We start from the raw sequence: 22,880 nt of genomic DNA on the forward strand, positions 1-22,880 counted from the left end.
TTACCCTAAGCTGTGCTGAATATGCTTGGGATGATTTACTTGAATTTCTTCGAGAGGCAAATTCGAATATAAAAAATATTGAATACAAGACACCTGGAGAATTGTGCTCTTTGGATCCAGTTAATGTATGCAGGTATTTCAATCATAGATTTGAAGCTACGATGTCTTTTATCTGCATATAAATAAAATCCTCCTCTTGGAGAAGTTGTGGATTTCTTTTGGAGAAAGGAGTATCAACCAAGAGGTGCTCCTCATATACATATGCTGATATGGATCAAGGATGCCCCTAAATTCGGAACTGATTCTGATGATACTGTTTTGTCGTTCATTGAAGAATATGCCACATGTGCCATACCCAAAAGCACAGAAGAAAACAACTTAAGACAACAAGTCTTACTATTCCAAAGCCATCGTTGTGGAAAATACGGTCAACGAAACTAAAAGTCTAAGGAAAAGTTTTATACAAAATGTCCTTTTGGATTCCACGTCCTGTAATATCAAAAGGAAGAGTAAACAGTTTTGTCACCTATGCGACATACCATCACAAGAAAGTCTACAAAAAATACCTACAATTTAAGAAGAAGCGAAAAGTCAAAATACATAAATAATTACAATCCGGTTATTCTGTCCATGTGGAATGCTAACATGGATATTCAGTATGTTGCGGACAATTCCATTGCTGTGGCTCGTTATGTAACATCCGACATTACAAAATCAGAAAAGACGGAATTGAAAGAAATTTGGGAAGAGATTTCTCACGAGAAGAGTCTAAGTAAGAAATTATGCAGTTTCAGTTTGAAGATGTTATCCCATCGAGAAATTGGAGCGTATGAATGCTCAGATCGGTTACCATCTGCAAGTCTATACTCCAAATCAAGAAGAATCATTTGGGTGAGTCTAGGTCTTGCTGCAACGCGAAATCAAGTACTTAAATCTGTACAAGAAACTGAATATTTCGCAGAAAAAGATCCGGAAAGTACAGATATTGTGAAAACAAAGCTTGTTCGCCATAGGTTGGCAGGGTATGCTCAGACGTGAGTCCCTTGCTCACTTTGCCACTGGATTCAAGCAAGCCTGGCTGAAGACGGCTGAAATACCAGAAACCGGTCCTAGGAAGCTTGTTTCCGGTCCAGGGAAGGCATGGCTTGGCAGTTCGGGCAGGGCTGATACCAAGAGGCACAGGGTCAGACTAATTTGCATATGGCCATGTCTGAACTGGGGTGGCAGAGTGGGCTAAAGAACGGTGATGGATCAAACCTAGATCTGTTGACTGGGTGTGAGTGTTTGATTGGTTCTGATGCTCCGTCCATCACCACCCCCTTTTGTACCGCTTTGTTCGCCATAAGTTGGCAGGGTATGCTCAGACGTGAGTCCCTTGCTCACTTTGCCACTGGATTCAAGCAAGCCTGGCTGTAGACGGCTGAAATGCCAGAAACCGGTCCTAGGAAGCTTGTTTCCGGTCCAGGGAAGGCATGGCTTGGCAGTTCGGGCTGGACTGATCGCATGAGGCACAGGGTCAGACTGATTTGCATATGGCCATGTCTGAACTGGGGTGGCAGAGTGGGCTAAAGAACGGTGATGGATCAAACCTAGATCTGTTGACTGGGTGTGAGTGTTTGATTGGTTCTGATGCTCCGTCCATCACCACCCCCTTTTGTACCGCTTTGTTCGCCATAAGTTGGCAGGGTATGCTCAGACGTGAGTCCCTTGCTCACTTTGCCACTGGATTCAAGCAAGCCTGGCTGTAGACGGCTGAAATGCCAGAAACCGGTCCTAGGAAGCTTGTTTCCGGTCCAGGGAAGGCATGGCTTGGCAGTTCGGGCTGGACTGATCGCATGAGGCACAGGGTCAGACTGATTTGCATATGGCCATGTCTGAACTGGGGTGGCAGAGTGGGCTAAAGAACGGTGATGGATCAAACCTAGATCTGTTGACTGGGTGTGAGTGTTTGATTGGTTCTGATGCTCCGTCCATCACCACCCCCTTTTGTACCGCTTTGTTCGCCATAAGTTGGCAGGGTATGCTCAGACGTGAGTCCCTTGCTCACTTTGCCACTGGATTCAAGCAAGCCTGGCTGAAGACGGCTGAAATGCCAGAAACCGGTCCTAGGAAGCTTGTTTCCGGTCCAGGGAAGGCATGGCTTGGCAGTTCGGGCTGGACTGATCCCATGAGGCACAGGGTCAGACTGATTTGCATATGGCCATGTCTGAACTGGGGTGGCAGAGTGGGCTAAAGAACGGTGATGGATCAAACCTAGATCTGTTGACTGGGTGTGAGTGTTTGATTGGTTCTGATGCTCCGTCCATCACCACCCCCTTTTGTACCGCTTTGTTCGCCATAAGTTGGCAGGGTATGCTCAGACGGGAGTCCCTTGCTCACTTTGCCACTGGATTCAAGCGAGCCTGGCTGAAGACGGCTGAAATGCCAGAAACCGGTCCTAGGAAGCTTGTTTCCGGTCCAGGGAAGGCATGGCTTGGCAGTTCGGGCTGGACTGATCCCATGAGGCACAGGGTCAGACTGATTTGCATATGGCCATGTCTGAACTGGGGTGGCAGAGTGGGCTAAAGAACGGTGATGGATCAAACCTAGATCTGTTGACTGGGTGCGAGTGTTTGATTGGTTCTGATGCTCCGTCCATCACCACCCCCTTTTGTACCGCTTTGTTCGCCATAAGTTGGCAGGGTATGCTCAGACGTGAGTCCCTTGCTCACTTTGCCACTGGATTCAAGCAAGCCTGGCTGAAGACGGCTGAAATGCCAGAAACCGGTCCTAGGAAGCTTGTTTCCGGTCCAGGGAAGGCATGGCTTGGCAGTTCGGGCTGGACTGATCCCATGAGGCACAGGGTCAGACTGATTTGCATATGGCCATGTCTGAACTGGGGTGGCAGAGTGGGCTAAAGAACGGTGATGGATCAAACCTAGATCTGTTGACTGGGTGTGAGTGTTTGATTGGTTCTGATGCTCCGTCCATCACCACCCCCTTTTGTACCGCTTTGTTCGCCATAAGTTGGCAGGGTATGCTCAGACGTGAGTCCCTTGCTCACTTTGCCACTGGATTCAAGCAAGCCTGGCTGAAGACGGCTGAAATGCCAGAAACCGGTCCTAGGAAGCTTGTTTCCGGTCCAGGGAAGGCATGGCTTGGCAGTTCGGGCTGGACTGATCCCATGAGGCACAGGGTCAGACTGATTTGCATATGGCCATGTCTGAACTGGGGTGGCAGAGTGGGCTAAAGAACGGTGATGGATCAAACCTAGATCTGTTGACTGGGTGTGAGTGTTTGATTGGTTCTGATGCTCCGTCCATCACCACCCCCTTTTGTACCGCTTTGTTCGCCATAAGTTGGCAGGGTATGCTCAGACGTGAGTCCCTTGCTCACTTTGCCACTGGATTCAAGCAAGCCTGGCTGAAGACGGCTGAAATGCCAGAAACCGGTCCTAGGAAGCTTGTTTCCGGTCCAGGGAAGGCATGGCTTGGCAGTTCGGGCTGGACTGATCGCATGAGGCACAGGGTCAGACTGATTTGCATATGGCCATGTCTGAACTGGGGTGGCAGAGTGGGCTAAAGAACGGTGATGGATCAAACCTAGATCTGTTGACTGGGTGTGAGTGTTTGATTGGTTCTGATGCTCCGTCCATCACCACCCCCTTTTGTACTGCTTTGTTCGCCATAAGTTGGCAGGGTATGCTCAGACGTGAGTCCCTTGCTCACTTTGCCACTGGATTCAAGCAAGCCTGGCTGAAGACGGCTGAAATGCCAGAAACCGGTCCTAGGAAGCTTGTTTCCGGTCCAGGGAAGGCATGGCTTGGCAGTTCGGGCTGGACTGATCCCATGAGGCACAGGGTCAGACTGATTTGCATATGGCCATGTCTGAACTGGGGTGGCAGAGTGGGCTAAAGAACGGTGATGGATCAAACATAGATCTGTTGACTGGGTGTGAGTGTTTGATTGGCTCTGATGCTCCGTCCATCACCACCCCCTTTTGTACCACTAATTATAGTGGGCACCCTGTATCAGTCCAAACAACCCCTTATGGTGAATAGGTTAAAGACAACCTTTATTGAAAGCTATCCTAGTGGTAGCTATGGAGAGCAGCCTTCAGGCTAAGTCTTGAAGGAATGTAAAGCAGCTTGTTTTACCAGTCTATAATCTCTTGAATGATCAAATGAAAGGACAACCACACCAGGTATATATTTAAAATATATGTATTTAAGATAAAACACACCCCTCTGGTCTCTTTATGAGACTGGAGTTCGAGGTACTTAATTTACAAGTTAGCAATCAACAGTAATAGCACAAATACACGTTTGGGCCCTAGGGGCGTACCAAACCATATACCAATAAAGTAGTATAAGAACCACGACTGAACTAGACACAAGGCCTAGAGCCTGTTGAATCGCTGGGACCCCAAGGAACCACCCACGGTAGTGACGCAGGGGACCCACGTGGGCCGTGTGCAGTGTGTAAGCACAACTGCGGGTTCCCGTTAGCTTCTATGGGCAATGTCGCGGTTGGCAATTTAAAGATTAGGGACACTTAGAATCAAGTCAGGACCAAACCCTTTTGGACTTAGGAAGTTCTAGGGCTAGCACCCACGGGAGCACCGGAGTACTCGTGTTACCTCACCCAGGGAAGCCGGGTGCATAGGTGTCTATTGGTGTCGGGTCGCGTCGTCGATTTCAATGGAAGCTGGCGAAGAAGTGCTGCTGCCATGAAGAGGAGAAGTGTCTGAAGAGATCCAAGCCTGGATCTAGGATGGAAGGAACCTGAAAGCAGAGGGGACAGAGTCTGGGTCACTTAGCAGTGACCAAGGGCAGGATGGACCAATGCCCACAGATGTCGGGTGCTTCAGGTGAGTTGACGGGTGTCTTGACTCTTCAGTCACGAGGTCCAGGAGGCGTCGATGCCAACCAGGAGCTGGATTCGAGCTGTCCCACAAAGTCTGTCGAGTGCTGCGGTGTCGGCGACCAGATTGGACCCAACAAGCCTTGGCACTTGTTGACACTGGAAATCAGAGAAAGGACTGCGGTGCAGACCAGCAAGGTCTCGAGGACTCACCCAGCGAGGGTAAGTCGGGGCACGTCTGGAGCAACCAGGAAAGCCCAAGAGGAGTTGCCTTCGTGGGGACCTACTAGCCAACGGGCTAGCGATCGCGAAGAAGCCTCGAGCGGTCGCACTTGAAAGTGGCCCATGGGTCACTCGTGGAGTGGAGGCCGCAATCTTCGGTGCAGGTGCTGCTCAAGGCTGGGGCTACTCGAAGCCCAAAGCACAACTTCGAGGAAGACCAGGAAGATGATGTTGCTGCAAAAGTTCACGTGTCCAGGGGTCACGGTTCCACGTCACCCATGATAGCCACGGGCCTCAGCTTTGCTGTGGACTCAGGGTAGCCTCATGGAAGTCTGAAAATCCACCTCTGGTGATGCAAAGACTTCGGCGTCCGGCGGGAGCTTCAGCGATGCAGACCGGTCAGTTGCTTCTTTGGTGCCTGCCAAGCAGGGGAGTCACTCCTTGACCCCATGGGAGATTTCTTCAGTCTACTAGTTAAAGTAGAATGTCGAAGGTCCAGGATATATGTTGCAGAGTTTCATCCAGGGTAATCTAAAGTCGCAAGGACTGGGTTCTCATTCTTATACTTATACAAAGTTTGGGGGTTGGACATAGTCTAGGGACTCACCTATGGGAGGGTTTGGAAAGAGGGGTGGTTACACCCATTTCCTTTGTCCAGTTTCACGCCAGAGCAGGGGCAGGTAGCCCCTGCAACCGGTTTGAACTGGACTCTGCACAGGGACACCAAGTGTGCCCGCAGTGCAGGACTTCAAAGCACCAGAGAGTGCTCCCGTCCAGCCCCAATTTGCCTGTCTGGGGGGGTGGTTACACCTCCCTGGGACAGGAAATCTATTGTCCAGGCCTCCCCTGCCAGAGTTTCGGTCAGCAGCAGGAGGCCAGAACCGTGTCTGTGGCAGAGGCATCCATTTTGTGATGCCAGGGCTGTAGAAAGTCATACCGGGTTAGACCAGTGTGAACATGTCTCTCCCTCTAGAAGGGTGGAATGCTACCCCCGCCGCCAGAACTGGCAGGGGGGGTAGTATTCCAAAGCGTTTGACACCAAGCACGTCATGTTTCCATGCAGCCATCCCAAAGTTAGCATTTACCGCGAGGTTATAATGCACTTAAGAGTATATGGTCAGGCTGCACCACAAACCGCATCAGAGGAGGTACTCCGAACGCTGCAGAGGGGCTCTGCTCATGCAGGGGGACCCTCTCACATAAAAACCAAGCACTCTGCCTTCAGGATTGTTAAGGCCTGCCATAGGAGTGACTTATAGGTTTTATATGTGTGTGCAATGGTAGTGATATAGGTAGCCTATACCACTGTAAGGGGTACAAGCACATCCTTACCCAGGCTGCAGTAGCAGACCTGTGGTGCCATTTTGGAGTGCTTCCCAGGGGTGGCATAATACATGCTTCAGCCCCTGGTAGGCCTCTGAAGTACCTATGCCCTAGGTACATAGTATACCATATACTAGGGGCTTATAAGGCACTCCAGAATCCAATTAGAAATGTACCTAATGTACATGGAAACCATTTTACAGAGAAAGCTGATAGACTGGGGCCCTTAATAGCAGGGTCCCAGTCCAACTAAGTCATAAACCAGCAAAACACCAGGCAAAAAGTGGGGGCAACCATATAGTCAGATTCCACCTTCCTACAGAGACGAACCTCACTTGAGTCACAACGCGCTCCTGGCTGAGCCCAATGCTGTGTTACACCCATCAGTGCCCGCCGAGTGCCACACACCTCTGTGTTGTGTTCCACCAGCTAGTGCGGATGCTATGACACTCTCTAGCCCATGTGCACTGTAACACCACCCCGTGAATATGTCATGCCACACTTGCCTTCGCGCGGGTTATATTGCCCCATCTAACGTGCCTTCCTCGATGCCTATGTTATAACGCACAGCGCTATGCCATACATATTACAATCTGGGATCCATATCTTTGTCACAGTGCATATGCAACGTTACACTCCCCAGCACATATTTTATATTACAGCTTTAGAGACTAGTTAGGTTACACAACACTGCCCTGTGCATATTACACTCCAAGGTGCATATCGCATAGCACGCGTTAGTGCCTGTGCTAGGGGTGGGCGGAATTTGCGAAAGTGACTTTCGAAAATTATCGCGAAAATGTTAAAAATCTCCGCAAACACGCGGAAATTTCGTGAAGATGCGGAAGTTTTTTTCCCGCCCGTTCGCGGTATTTTCTGCGTGGTCGCGGCTCGCCAACTTACCCATGCGGTTGCTCGCGGGCATCTTGTTTTCACTCTTCTCGCGGTGCATGATCGCGAGAAGAAAGACGTGATCGCACGACCAATGACATTACTGCGGGCGTGAGACAGCGCAAATGGCTACCAACAATCCAACATCTCGTGGAGAACGCGACCGGATCGGGAAAACTTGTCGGCGAACGCGGGGATTCAGGTAAGGCGATCGCGCGCGCGCGCGAATGTATTATTTTGCAGCGCGAGCAAGAAACAAATTATCGCTAAGCTGCGGAATGCGGAAATTTTGACATTTTCGCGCTCTCTGCGGAACACGAAAATGTCAAATTATCGCAATTTCCGCGAGCTGAACGGAAATTTAGCCCAGGCCTAGCCTGTGCTATCTCATGCTCTCCAATGAATCTGTCATTGCGCACAATGTATTGCATATTATATTTCACGCCCCGGTTCATCTTATATCACACTTTTTGGTGCATAGTTTATACCATACACTATATCTAGTTTTCATTTTCAATCGTGCTCTCAGGACTATATTCTGTATAACACTGCGTTTACTTACCCTTTTCACAGGCATTACATTTTGCGATGGGGGGGGTGGAGGGTCAGGGGGTGTGTCTGCCAAGTGAGCCCGGAGTCAGTCACAAACTTTTAAAAACAATAAAGTTCCTAATACCCGCCTTCGCTGAACAGTTAGCTTGCTGCCCCATCCACCTCCTCCCTATCCTCTGTTGTCTGAATCCATGGACTAGCCTCCTCCCTCCTGCCATGCATGGTCTGATGTGCTGCCACTGCCCTCCATTTAGCATGATGTACCAGTCCACTCCTCCTGCCCTCTATTGCCCATTTCTATGCCCCATCATTGACCTCCTCCTTAGCCTCTGTGCTTAGCTTGCTGCCCCTATTCTCCTTCCACCTGCCCTCCGATGTCTTTGTGCATGCCCCTGCTCCATCCTTTTTGCCCACCAGGTTCCATGGACCTGCCACTCCTATCTACTCTGAGCGTTCTGTTGAGCTGCCACTCCCCTCCCAACTGCCTAGCAATGTCAGATGACTGTAACCTGTCCCTGTCCCTGCCACCTCCACCCTGCCTGTCCACGTTCCATGCCCCTATCCCCTTTCTCCTGTCCTCCATGGTCCATTTTACTGCCACACCCTTCTGCCCTCCCTGGTCTGTTGTGCTGCAACTGCTCCTCCTGCCTGCCCCACATCGTGTGTTGTGAGGCCCCTTCCTCTGAACTAATTTGTCTGTGCCCAGGTCCTGACCCTCCCTTCTATCCTCCATGGTCCTTTGTGCATGCCCCTGCACCATTCTTCTTGCCCATCATAGCCATTGTGCTGCCACTAACCCTCCCGCTTGCCATGCATGGTCTTCTGTGCTGCCACGGCCCCTCCCACCTTCCCTGTGTGGTCAGCTAGCTGCCCCTGACCCCCCCACCTTCCCTCCATGGTCTGTGTGTATGCCATCATAGTCTCACTGTTGCTCTCCATGGTGTCTTGCTTCTAGTGCCCATCCTGCCTCACCTCCATGGTCATCTTGCTGCTCCTGCCCTGCCCCCTTGCCCCCAGCCCTCTATTTCCATGTGCAGACCCCTATTCCCTCCCTCCTGGCTTGTCTGTTCCATTGTAATGCCCCTGATCCTTCCCTCCTGCCCTTTATGATCTGTTATGCTGCAGCTTTCTCTCCTGTCTGTCCATTATGGTCAGCTAGCTACCATTGCCCCTTTCCCCTCTGTTCTCTGTTGTCCATGTGCATGGTCCTTTCCCCTCCCTATTGCTTTCTATGGATTATTGTGCTGCACTCCCGTCCCGCATGCCCTGTGTGGTGTATTGTGCTGCTGCAAACCTTGATGCCTGCCCTGTAGGGTCAGTTTGGTGCACCTCTCCATGTCCCTCCTGTCCTTTGTTATCCAAGTCCATGTCCCTACCCCAATTCCTCCTGCCTTCCATGATCCAATTTACCATACTTGCGAACATTTTTAACTTGGTAAGAGGGAGGTTTTGAAAAAAAACTGGGTATTGATTTTCCCCTTTGAGTTACATTGAAAAAGAGGAGATTGTAGACAGGAGACAGATCAAATAAAGCCCATTTGAGCTTAAAAACATTGGACGTTTCCTGGCTGAATCGGGTATGTTGGCATGTATGGTTGTACTACCACTGCCTCTTCCTTCTGCCCACAGTGGTCTATTATATTGCCACAGCCTCTCTTGCCAGTCCTGTATTGTTGGTTTGTTGCCCCTGCCCCCTTTCCACTGCCCTTCATAGTCTGTTGTGCTGCCACTGCCCTTCCTGCCTGCCCAGTGTGGTCAAATTGTTGCCTCTGCACCCTCCTACCTGCCTTCAATTTTCAGAGTCCGTGCCCCTGGCCTCTGCCTCTCAACAGTATCCTAATGAACAACTAGATTGCTAACAGCGCGAAACCTGGGTAACGGGGAAAGGACAAGACCCGTACCAATATCCTCCCTTCGTCACAGACCAGATATCACATTAACGCTTTCACACATGCAGTCATTGGTGGGGCCCATAACACCAACATTCACACGTCACTTCACACTGGTCAGCACATACAGGAGAGATGAGTGGTTCAAGCGCTGACATGAAAGGAATACTTTATTACCTATAGGAAGGAAAGTTATGTTACATATCTATACATTAATATCCTTACAACTACAGATCTCAATCCCATACATCAAGGCACTCCTCCCACGTGATCAATGGATCATTTAGTTGGATTGGTTGATGGTGATTTAGAACCAGCTAAAACACATTTTTAAGATTTGATCTTCCCTCCCTCAATAAATCACAAACGCATTTACTTGTTAATATTTGTTTATCTATTTTATCGCAAAAGTTAAATTTTACATCTAGAAAGTTGTATTAATTTTTATGTAAATCACAGAACACCATATTTACCTAATCTGGCTATCGGGCGTCCTCTAAGTCATCAAATTAGCTGTCATTCGGTCGGAATTCAAAAGTTCTTCATGCAGCACGCTACAGTCCCAAAGAATGGGCAAGGAACAGAAACGTGCGAGCATCTATCAGTGCCCATAAATTTGATAAAGTTCGCAGTTCATCAGGAAAATGGGCAGCATTCGGACTGTCAAAGATTCAGGAACGCAACAGTCACCCTAGATAGTAGCGTCGCGTAGCGTCACCGTCGTCTTCGTCAGCAAAAGGAAAAGGGAAAGTATGCGCGCTTCTCTCTAGTCTACCACCATTTTTATAATAAAAGTAAGGTTAAGATGCAACAATTTACAAAATTTGGACATTTCTGATTGGTCGGTTGAGATCGCCCGGTGAGGTTTAGCACAGATTGAGGGGTTATGTCATAGTTCGGTTTATTCCGGTTTCTTGTAAATGTTCATTGTACTGTCACTTGGCTGTTTTCCCACCGTGGCCTTGTTCGGGTACAGTAAGGCAAGGGTCATGACTAGGCCACAGGAACAAAATGTCGCACCGGCGCACTTCACTCCAAACCTCGTGGAATGGTGGCCATCACGTCATGTCGCGTCAGCGGCCATTTTGATTTTAGGCCCAAAGGACAACTTAAGCGAAACAAACACAAAGAAATAATTAATACATAGAAATAGTGAATAAAATGTTAATCCCTTACTAATCCCTCTATGTGCTTGTAATTATGTAGCGTATAGCGACATTTAAAGCGTTCATATTCACCCATTTGATGTCATCTTGGGCAACATTACGAAAACGTCACAAAAGCAACATATAGGAGGAGGAGCCAAGATGGCGACCGGGACGGCAGCGTAGGCTCCCGGCTCCGTGAACCTCCACATCCCGCACAGATATCCTGCATGTGATCCTCTGCCTGCGCTACATGCCCGTGTTGGTGATCGAGAGCGGCAACCGATCGTGTGATCCTGAAGCTTCCAGCGGCGGTACCGCCCGAGAAATGCTCATTTGAAGTTTGCGGCCTGTGCGGCCCTGGGGCCGGGACCTCGGGTGGACAACATGGCCGGGCGGCAGTTTAACAACAGCGGCCATTGGTGACCGGGTGGAGTCGGACTGCCGAAGCGGCGCGAATATTGGCCTGAATCTCGCAGTGGTCGCTCCTATCACCGAGAGTAGCGTGACGGGTGCATACCCGGGGTGACGATTCCAGGGGTTTATCGGCGATCGCCTGGACCCTCGCCAGTGAACTGATCGGACGCGGCCTGTGGCTAGTCCCGATTTGCGCGGGCTGCTCCCGGTTTCCGCGGACACTGGCCCAGGGGGAGAACGACTGTTACCTGTGGCCGCACACTGTATACACCTTTTGCCTGCCTCCGGACCTTTGTTTGCAGGGATATGGAACTTGCTGCGCCCGTGCCTGAGACCCGGTCCCCATCTGGGATGGCCCTGCCCTGCGGCCATCTTGATGGAATGGACTCTGTCATCCTGTACACTGGGTCACAGCAAGATTGGGAGTGTGTGGCGCAAAGGAACGTGGCGGAGCGAGCGCGGGGGACCGTGCTGGGGTACGGTGACATTCTAGATGCTCTCGGAGCCCTTCATTCCACCCTGGTCCACGGCGCCCTGGTATTGGGGAGGAAGCTGGATGGTATTGCGTCAGCGTCGGAAAAGTTGCGGTCTGCCTGTCCCCAGGTACATAAGGCTCTGTCTCACCTTCCACAGGAGGAAAGTACCGTGACCGCCTCTGTGGATAAGGGACGGATGGAAACTTTGGACATTGCGGCAGCGTGTGGTCGGCTGGCTGTGGGGTCGGTCTGTTCCGGAGGTTTTGGACTTGAGCAGACGGTGGTGACTTTGTCCCATGCGCGGCCTCCGGCGACCCAGGCAATCTTCACGCAACGATCGCTTGCTCTGGCCGATTTCTCCTTCCTGGACCTTGTGTGCGGCGCAGGCCCTGGGGCAGTACTGGGAAAGGTGATCTTCCATGACGATGACTGTGCTGATGTTTCGAACCGTCCTCCCCACATGTGTGTGTCCCTTCCTAGTCTTCTCTGGACGCTCCTCTTCCTTGTAACTTTGGACATGATGGTGGGTCGATGGGTATGCACTGGTGGATTCGCAAAGAGTGGCCAAGGATAAGGCTGATCCTTCCGAGGTGGTCAATTAATAGGTGGGCGGGCTGGGGGGGTTGTGTGCTTTCACGACGTAACTAATAGTGTAGCCAGTGCATAATGCTCCCCATTTCTCCTAGATATGGCCGAATTTGTGCTGTTTACTGTTTGCGCTGGGGAGGAATATATTGTGCGGGAGGGAGAAGCCGGGGGCATGGTTGAAGGCCCTCCTCCAGTTTATTATTACTCTCTCCCCTTTCTGTTAGGGGGGGGTTTCCTCTCTTTCCCCTTTTTCTCTGTTTCTTCTATATTTCGGGTCTGGTTCTGGGGCGACAGGCACGCTGCGGGGGGGGGGGCCGTAGTCATCTGCAGAGGTGCAGGGTGGGGGGGTGGGGGAGGGGCTTCTTTAGTCCTTTACTTTGTTTCTATGGCCTCCTTTTTCTTTTCTTATTCTTCTTGGTCTTTTTCTGGGGTCAGTGCGGTAGGTGTCCTTCGTGGCCAATCATTGTTTTTTCAGTTGTGCCTCACTTCAGTGGGGTTTTCTGGGTCCTAGGGCAGGAGACTGCAGGCGCAAACGGCTCGTGATATTCCTCCACATCCTGAACCTTCTGTTTCTGCGCCATTGACTTGATAGCTTGCTATTTATTGTTGACGTTCATTATTCTGCTTGCCTTTTTTCGCTGCTGAGAACTTGATTGGCACCTGATCCTTCTATCCCCTATTGTAAAATGAAAACCTCTTATATCCTGGTTCCCCTCTTGGGCTATTCGGTGGACAAGAGAATGCTAGCATGGAAAATCTGCTTCCCGAGGTGCTACATGTGATTAAAATCTGTTTGCTGTTATTTTCACTGCTTAGCGGCCGGCCCCGAGGGTTGTAGGCCCATACTTGTCTTTATTTGCAATGTCAATAAAGGTTTTCCAAAAAAAAAAAAAAAAAAAAACAAAAGCAACATATATCATGCAGTATTCTATTTACTACATATACTACTGTTAGTATGCATACGTATTTTAGTCATAGAAGTTAATTAGCCATGCGAAATGCAAATCCCACGTGTAATTCATATATTAATAATGTTGATTAGAAACATGCAAAACTCATTTAATAATATTACAATTATTAGATTATTTAATTAGTATATTCATGCAGAATAGGGGGTATACAAAATGTTGTACTACCCGCTCCATCACATTCTATATTTATTACAAAAGTATGAAACGCCTGACGTCATCGTGATGTAATCAAAGCTGTAATACCTAGAGCATTTCCTTTAGAAATTACATATGTGAGAGGGTTTTATTTGCATCAACATTATGGTTAGTGCTCTAAAAAACTAAAATGAGGAAATATTTTCTGAGTTTTCAAATAGCGACAAAGCACTTTTGAATTATTTGTTATCTTTGTGTTTTTTATCCAGTTGACCACTTGATTAAATGTTGCACCTAGGGGAGAGGATGTGGTGTTACTTTCAGAGCTGCAGACTTTGCAACTTGGGAACCAGGTTGGAGTTTCTGCTTCCGCTCGACATTCTGTGATTCTGGTCAAATCACTTAATCTCCCTATGTCTACAACCAAAATGAATTTGTTCTTGTGTGATGTAACCAATGCTCATGTAAAGCACTCCAATACCTGACAAGTCTGCACTATATAAAACTGCAAAAACACAAAAAATAAGTGTTTTGCACACTTCTGTCATTGGGCTATACTTGGGCTACATCTGGGTGATATTTGTGCTACATTTGGGCTCTTTTGTCTCTGGTGGCCATCTTGGGAGACTTATTTGTTATGAAGTTTCCTAATTTCCTCATTTACTACAGTCTCCTCAGTAGGAAATACTTTCAGTTTTTTACTTTGATTCCATCAAGAAGGCATTCAGATGTGTCACACATTTGCCATAAATTCAGAATGTTAGCACTCTAGTTGCTCATTAGATCACTGTAGTAAAGCTACTGCTCACCTGGTAAGTCTGCTGCTGGTATTGAGAGTGCATGTTTCAGTCTGCATGTCAGAATATTTTTAATGAAATAGAAGAGGATTTGAGAAGTCACTCAAAATGTGCCCTAATTTTTCTTTCTGCAGCACTAATCATACATACTATGGCAATATGAACCCCCTCATTGTGTTGCTTTTTAAATTAAATGTTTTAAGAGTTACCACTTTAGTCCAATCAAGATGGCTTCAGGTGTGCAATACGTTTGTCATAAGTAGGACTGTTAGCGCTCTAGTTGTTCTTTAGAACACTCTGGGAAGTTGCAGTAGAACACAAAGGAATCACCTGACAGTCTCTGCCCTTGTTGGATGTACATGTTTTACTGAGAATGTCAGACTTCATTTTCACGTGACTGAGAAAGATAATGTGAATTTACAGAAAATATGCTCTCAGTTTAGCTTATAGAGCACCTTCCAAACCTCTGTGGGAAAAGTATGAGCAAATAGTTTTCTCTCAAACATTATTAATGATATCCCAGCAGAAGGCTTTTTCACATGGTAAAATCACCTAAGAACACACCACAATTCCTAAAATGAGTATGGTACCATCAACAAATGATTTATAATGTAACTAAAGTCTTAAAACCTTCTATTAACTGCAATGGTTTTTAATGAGGTGCTATCATGTATATTCGTCCCAAGATGGCTGCCAACACTTCTTGGATAAAATGCTGACAGCTAATCGGATCTCACGATGAGATGTGTGGTTAGGCTCCGCCCAGATATATGTGATTTTACTTTTTATTTTCTCGAACTACTGAACCGATTTACACCATTTAGCCAAAAGGCATAACTCTGAACCAAGGGCTACCTTTTTGCCAAATTTGGTATAATTCCATTCAGCAGTTCGGGCTGTAGCTGCGATTAAAGGTTCCTATGGAAAATTGCATGGGGAAAGCACGTATTGGGACCCCCCTTTTTTCTCGGCCCCCGCTTGACGAATCACCCCTAGATTTTCAGGATAGGAGCGGACCGGAGCGCCCCACCAGTTATGATAATTTTGCGAAGATTCATCAACCGGCGCCAAAGTTATTCCAAATAGAATGTTGCGGATTTCCTATGGATAATAGGTCCTAACTATAACTACATACTGGCGACCGCCAGTAGGTAATATATGTGCGCCCATTTGCCATGTCCCCAAACTTTGAGCTGCACTCAAAAAACGACCAAGGTGGCAAGGCCTTTGATCATAAGCACAAGCAGGCTGAAGTCAGTTCACGATCAAACAGCTACAGACACTGTAAGCCTGACGCGTTTCAAAGGTAAGTCCTTCTTCTTCAGAGGAGGTCGCATTTGTAGATACGTGCTCCGGTCTCCATCCTGAACGCCATTTATACGCCCCCAAATGGGCCGGTTCAATGCCCGATGCATTCTGGATACCGGAGTCCCGGTATTACTACCGCTGATGATGCACTCATTTCTGTCCATTATTTTCCAAGCCCTCAGATGGTCCACCGTCAAAACAGTCTGCTCTAAATCCCAGGTCGGAATTCCTGATGAACGGCTCTGCAAGATTGCTGCCGCACGGCCCCCTCTCTTAACGGGGTGGTGCTGCTTGACAGCCGGACTGCCGCCAGAAATGTATGCTCATTTGCCATGTCCCCAAACTTTGAGCTGCACTCAAAAAACGACCAAGGTGGCAAGTCCTTTGATCATGGGCACAGGCAGGCTGAAGTCGACAGTTCATGATCAAATGGCTACAGACGCGGTAAGCCTGGCGCGTTTCAAAGGTAAGTCCTTCTTCTTTAGAGGCAGTCGCATTTGTAGATACGTGCTCCGGTCTCCGTCCTGAATGCCATTTATACGTCGGGAATTCTGACCTGGGCTTTAGAGCAGACTGTATTGACGGTGGCCTATCTGAGGGCTTGAAAAATAATGGACAGAAATTAGTGCACCATCAGCGGTAGTAATACCGGGACTCCAGTATCCAGAATGCATCAGGCATTGAACCGGCCCATTTGGTGGCGTATAAATGGCGTTCAGGACGAAGACCGGAGCACATATCTACAAATGCGGCCGCCTCTGAAGAAGGACTTACCTTTGAAACGCGTCAGGCTTACCGCGTCAGTAGCTGTTTGATCGTGAACTGTCGACTTCAGCCTGCTTGTGCCCATGATCGAAGGACTTGCCACCTTGGTCGTTTTTCGAGTGCAGCTCAAAGTTTGGGGACATGGCGAGAGTGAGTGAGAGAGAGAGTGAGTGAGAGAGAGAGTGAGTGAGAGAGAGAGTGAGTGAGAGAGAGAGTGAGTGAGAGAGAGAGTGAGTGAGAGAGAGAGTGAGTGAGAGAGAGAGTGAGTGAGAGAGAGAGTGAGTGAGAGAGAGAGTGAGTGAGAGAGAGAGTGAGAGAGTGAGAGTGAGTGAGAGAGAGAGTGAGTGAGAGAGAGAGTGAGTGAGAGAGAGAGTGAGTGAGAGAGAGAGTGAGAGAGAGAGAGAGTGAGAGAGAGAGAGTGAGAGAGAGAGAGAGAGTGAGTGAGAGAGAGAGTGAGAGAGTGAGTGAGAGAGAGAGTGAGAGAGAGAGTGAGAGAGTGAGAGTGAGAGAGAGAGTGAGAGAGAGAGTGAGAGAGAGTGAGAGTGAGAGAGACCGACCGACCAAGACCGTCCGTTTCAGGTAATTATAACTCGTGCCCCTGCCATGCACAGATTTCTCTGCAAATGTTGCAGTGATATTATCAATGATGTAATAACAGATGTCATGAATGAGATAACTATAATTAGTGAATTTGTAAGGTTTTTTTAGAGTTTAGAACATTACGTTATTGCTGACCATTTCACCTAACTATAACGTTACTATAAACATTATTTTTTTCAATTTCAGGGTTTTTTGTAACGTAAAGTAATATTTAATTACGATATACAAATCCAACCCCTGGCAAGAATGGCCACTGGCTGTGCGCGGCGGGAAGTTTGGCTGCAGGGCATAGCATTGGGCCAATCCCCAGCATGCAGCCAACACCTTGCCTTCCCACGGGGCCTGGCGTTAATATTAGGGGGAAGGGGCACACAGTCTCCCTCTCTGGGCTTATTTCGACCCTGAGGATACCATCCTCTAGGGTCCAGCATTATTATGAAGGGGAGGGGTCACGCGCCCCCCCCTCCCCTGGCTGATTTCGGCCTCGGGGACCTCATCCCCAGGGGCCCAGCACCATTTCGATGGGATAGAAAGCAAAGTCGATAAATCTGTGCATGTTCTTTATGCGTTTCATCAGCCCCAAAAGGCAGTGTGTGGCCCCCGTGGGAATCTGCATACCCACAATATCTGATATGTGCGTCATCCCCACCTCCCAGTACTCCACTATAGTAGAAGTCAGCATTGACCTTGGTGGATCTTGGACAGGTACGGATGGCCCCTGGAAGCACGCGGTCTATCTGTTGGGGAGTCAAGTAGGTAGTTAAAACTGCAGATGTTTAAAGCGTGCCCTGAGGGAAATGTTCTCAACTATGAGTAACCATTGCATCCACTGGTCCTTCGTCTGTTCGTGCCTGACAATAGCCTCCCATTGTTACTTCAGTATAGAGTGGTGCAACCCTCTCTTTTGTTGTAAGGCCCTGTAAAATGCATGTCACTGACTTTCTGACTCATCTGTGTGTGGGAAGTGTTTGCAGCGAGTGGGACATATTGGACGCACCATGAGTTGTATGTCAGGTCAAATACAGCTGCCACATCAGCACAGAGTATAGAAGGAAGTTCCTGGGGAAAGCCCTGTGGCCTCTGTCAACTCCTCTGATGTCTTGAGCATCCAATCTGTGGAAAAGTCCCCCCAAGTAAGTAGGCCAGCCTCTATCCAACGGCATGTGTGGAACTAGATCCAGGGATCCCTAGAGTGGAAGGGCCAGGGTATAGGGCGCTAGTCCACTCCTAGAGTAAATTCCCATCCTCCAGCAACATCTAGCCACCCTATTCCATACAACAGTAGTTACTGTAAAATAATCATGACAGTGATGAAACTGATGTGACTCATATGTCTTAATGTGTGTGTGGTATGTACACAAATCCCCCTCTTTATAATTTATTTTCTCTTTTTTCTTGCAGAACCCGTATCAGTCTTGCATCTACCAATTCTGTAATTTTAGATGGTCTGAAAAGAAGAATTATTCTGCCAAATATGGAAGGCATGAATGCCAATTCAAAGGGAATACTGTCAAAAAACACATTGCTGCAGTTGACACCTGTAATAAATGTATAACTTGATCTTTCCATAAGTGTTTTCTTTTAAAATTATACAAATATTTTCATATAAAAATGTACTGTAACTGGGCACACAGTTCTGGCCATGTGTTTCTGTACGTATCATGTAAATTGTTGAGATCAGTAAACCACGTTTTCCATCCAATTTAAAAATGTTAGTCTTTTAATGTTGAGCAATTGCTGTCCTGACTATGGTGAACAAAGAACATTGAACCTTGTACTTGCAAACTCCAAAATCCATGATCTCCTTTCTTGGTAAACTACCCATTTTAAGAGCTTGGTGTTGTTGATTTCTTATGATATAGGCTCAACAATCTAGAAATAATAGGGCAAAGACCTTTTTGCCTTTCCAGTAGATACAATGCAATTCGTCATCATAAAGATTAAATTCTTTCAGTTATTAGTACGATTGTTTCGATACAAATGCGTATTTTGGCATTACTCTGCTAGCTCGCCTACCTTCCCAGCTGGTTAATAAACACCTGATGGTAACACCAAGAAGAAGCAGTGGGCCTGAGTGTGACGTTCCGGTCCAAAGACGAGTGCTCCTCAGGATTCGAGCGATGCAATAAGGGGTCCACCTCTTGATCGCCCCAACTCCTACAATAATTGCACGGAGTATTGGAACAATCAAGTGAGGGAAGGGTAGGAAGGGAACAGCAGGGAGTAGAACCTGAAACACAAATACACACGATTAAATAAAAAAACATGCAACACTACTCTCATGTAATTCTCACTAAGGATTCCAATTACCTGGGCGGCTATGCTACACATGCAGACTGTATTCCTTCTGACCACACGGTATTGCCTCATACCTGATACCAAGGAAGATAAAACAAATGTATCAACATAAAGCGTAGTACTGCACCTAAGAATAAGGCTGACCCTATGCCCTGATGTCCCTACACACCTGTCAGTAGCCTGTATACGTATGTGCAGAAAAGCCAATGTTCGCTGAAGAAGGTTCCCAAAGGTTTACCCAAATCAAAGTAAGTAAGACTGCTGTTCCGGAAAGTAACTAAGGATGAACGATCAGTTGAGTCGTAACGTATTCAGGCTCCGTGATGAACCTAAGCAACCAGTCGAAACGAATTCCTCTACCATGTCCCTCTCATCCTGCTGGCGTTACTGTCACGTGAAGGAATGAGGGAACTGAAATAAGATTAGTCAAACAATTAACAGCTCCTGCCGTGGAGCGGTCGCCCACAAACAAAGCACTGCTCCTACCTCGGAGCGGCAGCCAATAAACAAAGTTTTGCTCCTACTTCGGAGCGGCTGCAAATAAACAAGTACGGATCCTACCTCGGAGCGGTTGCAGAAGAGAACGGGGCGACCTCCCCAGAATCCGTAATTCTGGATCCAGAATTACGCACGTCTTCCTGTGCGTGTCACTTCTTGATATGGCTTAGGCTCCGCCTCCTCTCCTGGGGTTTCCTGGGAATTGTAGTTCATGTAGGCGCAACATGGACCAAAACCTCACAGTGAGAGTGATCACTTTTATATGCATGAGACCCCACAAGTCTTGTTCCATCTATGGTCGTCCAATCTGATTTTCTGCCTACTGATGTTTATGGGACCTATTTAGCTGTGCTTAATTTTTTGGGATTTTTTAAATCTTACATTTTTACAGCATGTTTTCTTTATTTTCAAGCATTTCGAAATGCATATCTGCAAGCCACAACCCCTTTAAGAAATACTCAACTTGAAAAACACATTCGCCCTCCCTCTGTCTCTTATTATTTACAACTGGACTCAGTGCTAGGGAGCTTCTCCGAGCCTCAGCTGTATGATTCATTTACAATTGCAATTTAATTTCTGAAATTAACTGAGGATCTCTCAGATGCAGCCTCAATGTTAGACACGTAAAGAAAGTAGAAAAGTAATTTTATTTTATTTATTTATTTTTTTTTTTTTGAACAGTTGTTTTTAAAATATCTAAAATCAAATTGCAATGCATCAATTAGTGATGAACTCCCATTCAATGCAAAAAAAGTCCGAAAATATGAATTTCTTTATTTCATATGCATTATTGTCATCTAAAAAATAATCTTTACAATAAGAGTAAATGGATTTTGCAAAACACTATGCAATATTTAATGAACGGTAGATGAAAATATATTCACAGTGGGGATAAAAAGCAAACTGTCCCTTAACCAGTGGGGGCTAAAAATCAAACTGTCCATTAACCAGTGGTGCAACTTGAATTTCACCCTCTCTCTGCACATGCATTTCCCATCATTGCATGAACAAGAAACACATTTATCAATTTTCCATGCTAGGTATCCCTATCCTAAACTAAAGTATTTTAAGGCATAACCTTTTTCCTAAATAATTGGATTGTTTTATAGCAAAAGAATGCGTGGCACACACAGACTCATTACAACTTAAGATATTGAAAGGAGAACAAATTGCATGAAAAGTATCCAATTTGTCTCTACAGTAGAGAAACAGATTTATTGTATGAGGCATCCACAACTCGTTTTTGTCAGGCTTGTATCTTATCAGAGCAAGTCCCGGCAGGACCCATCCACTGGGGCTGTTAGACATCACATGCTGCCCCGTTGAGTCTTAGCTGGACCAGGAGCCACCATATGTAACATCATTGTCATCCAGGTTCCCTAGATTATGGTGTGTTTATGAGGACAACAGCTGGCCTTAACAACTGCCCGTCCAAGGTTCCAGCTGCAATACTGACCCTTCATTGATGCAGGGTGGGGGCTGAGTGGGGCAGAGTCCTCCACTTTTTAACTATATATCTTTTGGCTATCAAGTAACCAAGGCCAGTAAGTGTTTTTGTGTGCCCTGGTGCCCTCCAGCTCCTCCACAATCCTCATTAGAGCCACCTTGGGTGTCAAACTAATAGGTTGCCTCACTACGACGGCCAAGGTCTGTTGAACTCGTCTCCAATAGGACTGGATGTCAGGAAAGTCCCAAATCCTGTGCCTCAAGGTGTCCCTTAAAGTATGCATCTAGTGCAGCTTTCTGGGAGCATGGCTCCCATACTCCATAGCTGCTCTTGGGTAGAATATATTCTATGTGAATAATACAATCGGACGAGTCGGAGCCAAACTATAATTGCAAGTGATCATGGTGCCATCTTCGCCTCTCCCCACTCATCATCGTCAATTGATGCCAGATCTGCTAGCAAGTAAGTGGGTCACTGGGTTTTACGGATTTGTGACCAGTGAGTGATAATTGCGAAGACCCCCTCTACTGAAGGGATCTACTGTCACTTTTGCTTCGAAGGTCGTGTATGTCTTAATTAAAGGAATCGATATTTATCCAATTGTTATTCATCTAGTAAATCTTTAAAGGATTTCATATGCTCTCCCCTAAATATGTCTCCCAATTTGGAAATTCCAACATAGTCCCACCCCCCAAATTAGAGTGCTCTGAGAGTAGAAAGGTGCAGGTCCTCAAGCCAGAGGGACGGGTTTCTGGTGTTTGTTTGCCATCCAAACCCGTGTGTAATAGGGCCTTGCGCCAGGGGGTCACTGTCGATGTCATGATCGTGGGGAAATCTGTAGTGATCTTGTACTGATATAGGACCTGTATGGGACCTGCGTTGTGGAAGATATCCAACTCCAGCCGATGGGCTGAGTCATCTCTGTCCTCGAATATCCAATCATTGACATTGATGAGGTGCATCGCCCAGTAACAGAGTTGAACATCTGCCATGCTGAACTTTCCTTTGTATGCTGGTTGCATGCATTTGCCCATGTACTCCCATGGTGGTTTACCAGACCACAGAAAAGTCCTAAAATTGACATGTAGGGAATCTAAGAATGTGTCCGGGATAATCTGTGGTAAATTCTGCAAAACCGAAAGAATCTTGGTGAGGGCAATCATTTTTATAGTAAATTGGGTATTATTGAACAGTGATGGAGTGTAATGACCAGGTCAGTCAAGTCCTGAGTAGTCAGCAGGGAGCGCGACTCCTTAGGAGCAAGAGCCGTCCCACATGCTTCATCATCTGGCGTGCGCCACGCCGGGCTAGCGCTGCGGTGCCCGATGGGCACCCACAACGGGGCTCTTTACTGGAGATCTTTTCGATATGCCATTTTGTAACGTGTGGGGCTGAACAGTGTAGCTAAATGTAAAGGATTTTTTAACTATGAATACTAAGAGTGCAAGTAAAAATAGGTCTGACGGTCGTCTAAAATGTTGTTAATAAGTGAGTCCCCTAGCCTATGTTAAAAACATGTGCGCTATCATCAGAAATGATGGTCTATGATAGCTAGTGGGTCTACCTGTTTTTTGCCTTGATCAGTCCACTATGGATCTGTGGAAATTCTTCAGGGCCAGTGAACCCTAATCTAGACAATGGCTGGAATTGTTACTTACTCAATAACCCGATTTCCAATCACCAGGTAAATGCCTTCATATATAAATAAATTCCTTAC

At 47.2% G+C, this 22,880-nt stretch overlaps 1 protein-coding gene across 11 annotated transcripts in view; it reads left to right on the forward strand.

Moving 5' to 3' along the window:
- Positions 1 to 18,622, forward strand: part of STOX1 (storkhead box 1) — a 498,526-nt gene extending 479,904 nt beyond the window's left edge. For 10 of the 11 annotated variants that reach the window (XM_085603567.1, XM_085603565.1, XM_085603566.1 and 7 more), the window contains one exon: positions 18,322 to 18,622. In XM_085603567.1, the coding sequence (XP_085459693.1) occupies positions 18,322 to 18,475 (154 nt within the window). In that variant the 3' untranslated portion in view covers positions 18,476 to 18,622. The remainder of the gene's footprint in view (positions 1 to 18,321) is intronic. The other variant, XR_014961076.1, reaches the window with a different exon arrangement.
- Positions 18,623 to 22,880: the final 4,258 nt, after the last annotated feature.

This window comes from Triturus cristatus, chromosome 1_2 (assembly GCF_964204655.1).
Source record: "Triturus cristatus chromosome 1_2, aTriCri1.1, whole genome shotgun sequence".
NCBI classification, from domain to species: Eukaryota; Metazoa; Chordata; class Amphibia; order Caudata; family Salamandridae; genus Triturus; species Triturus cristatus.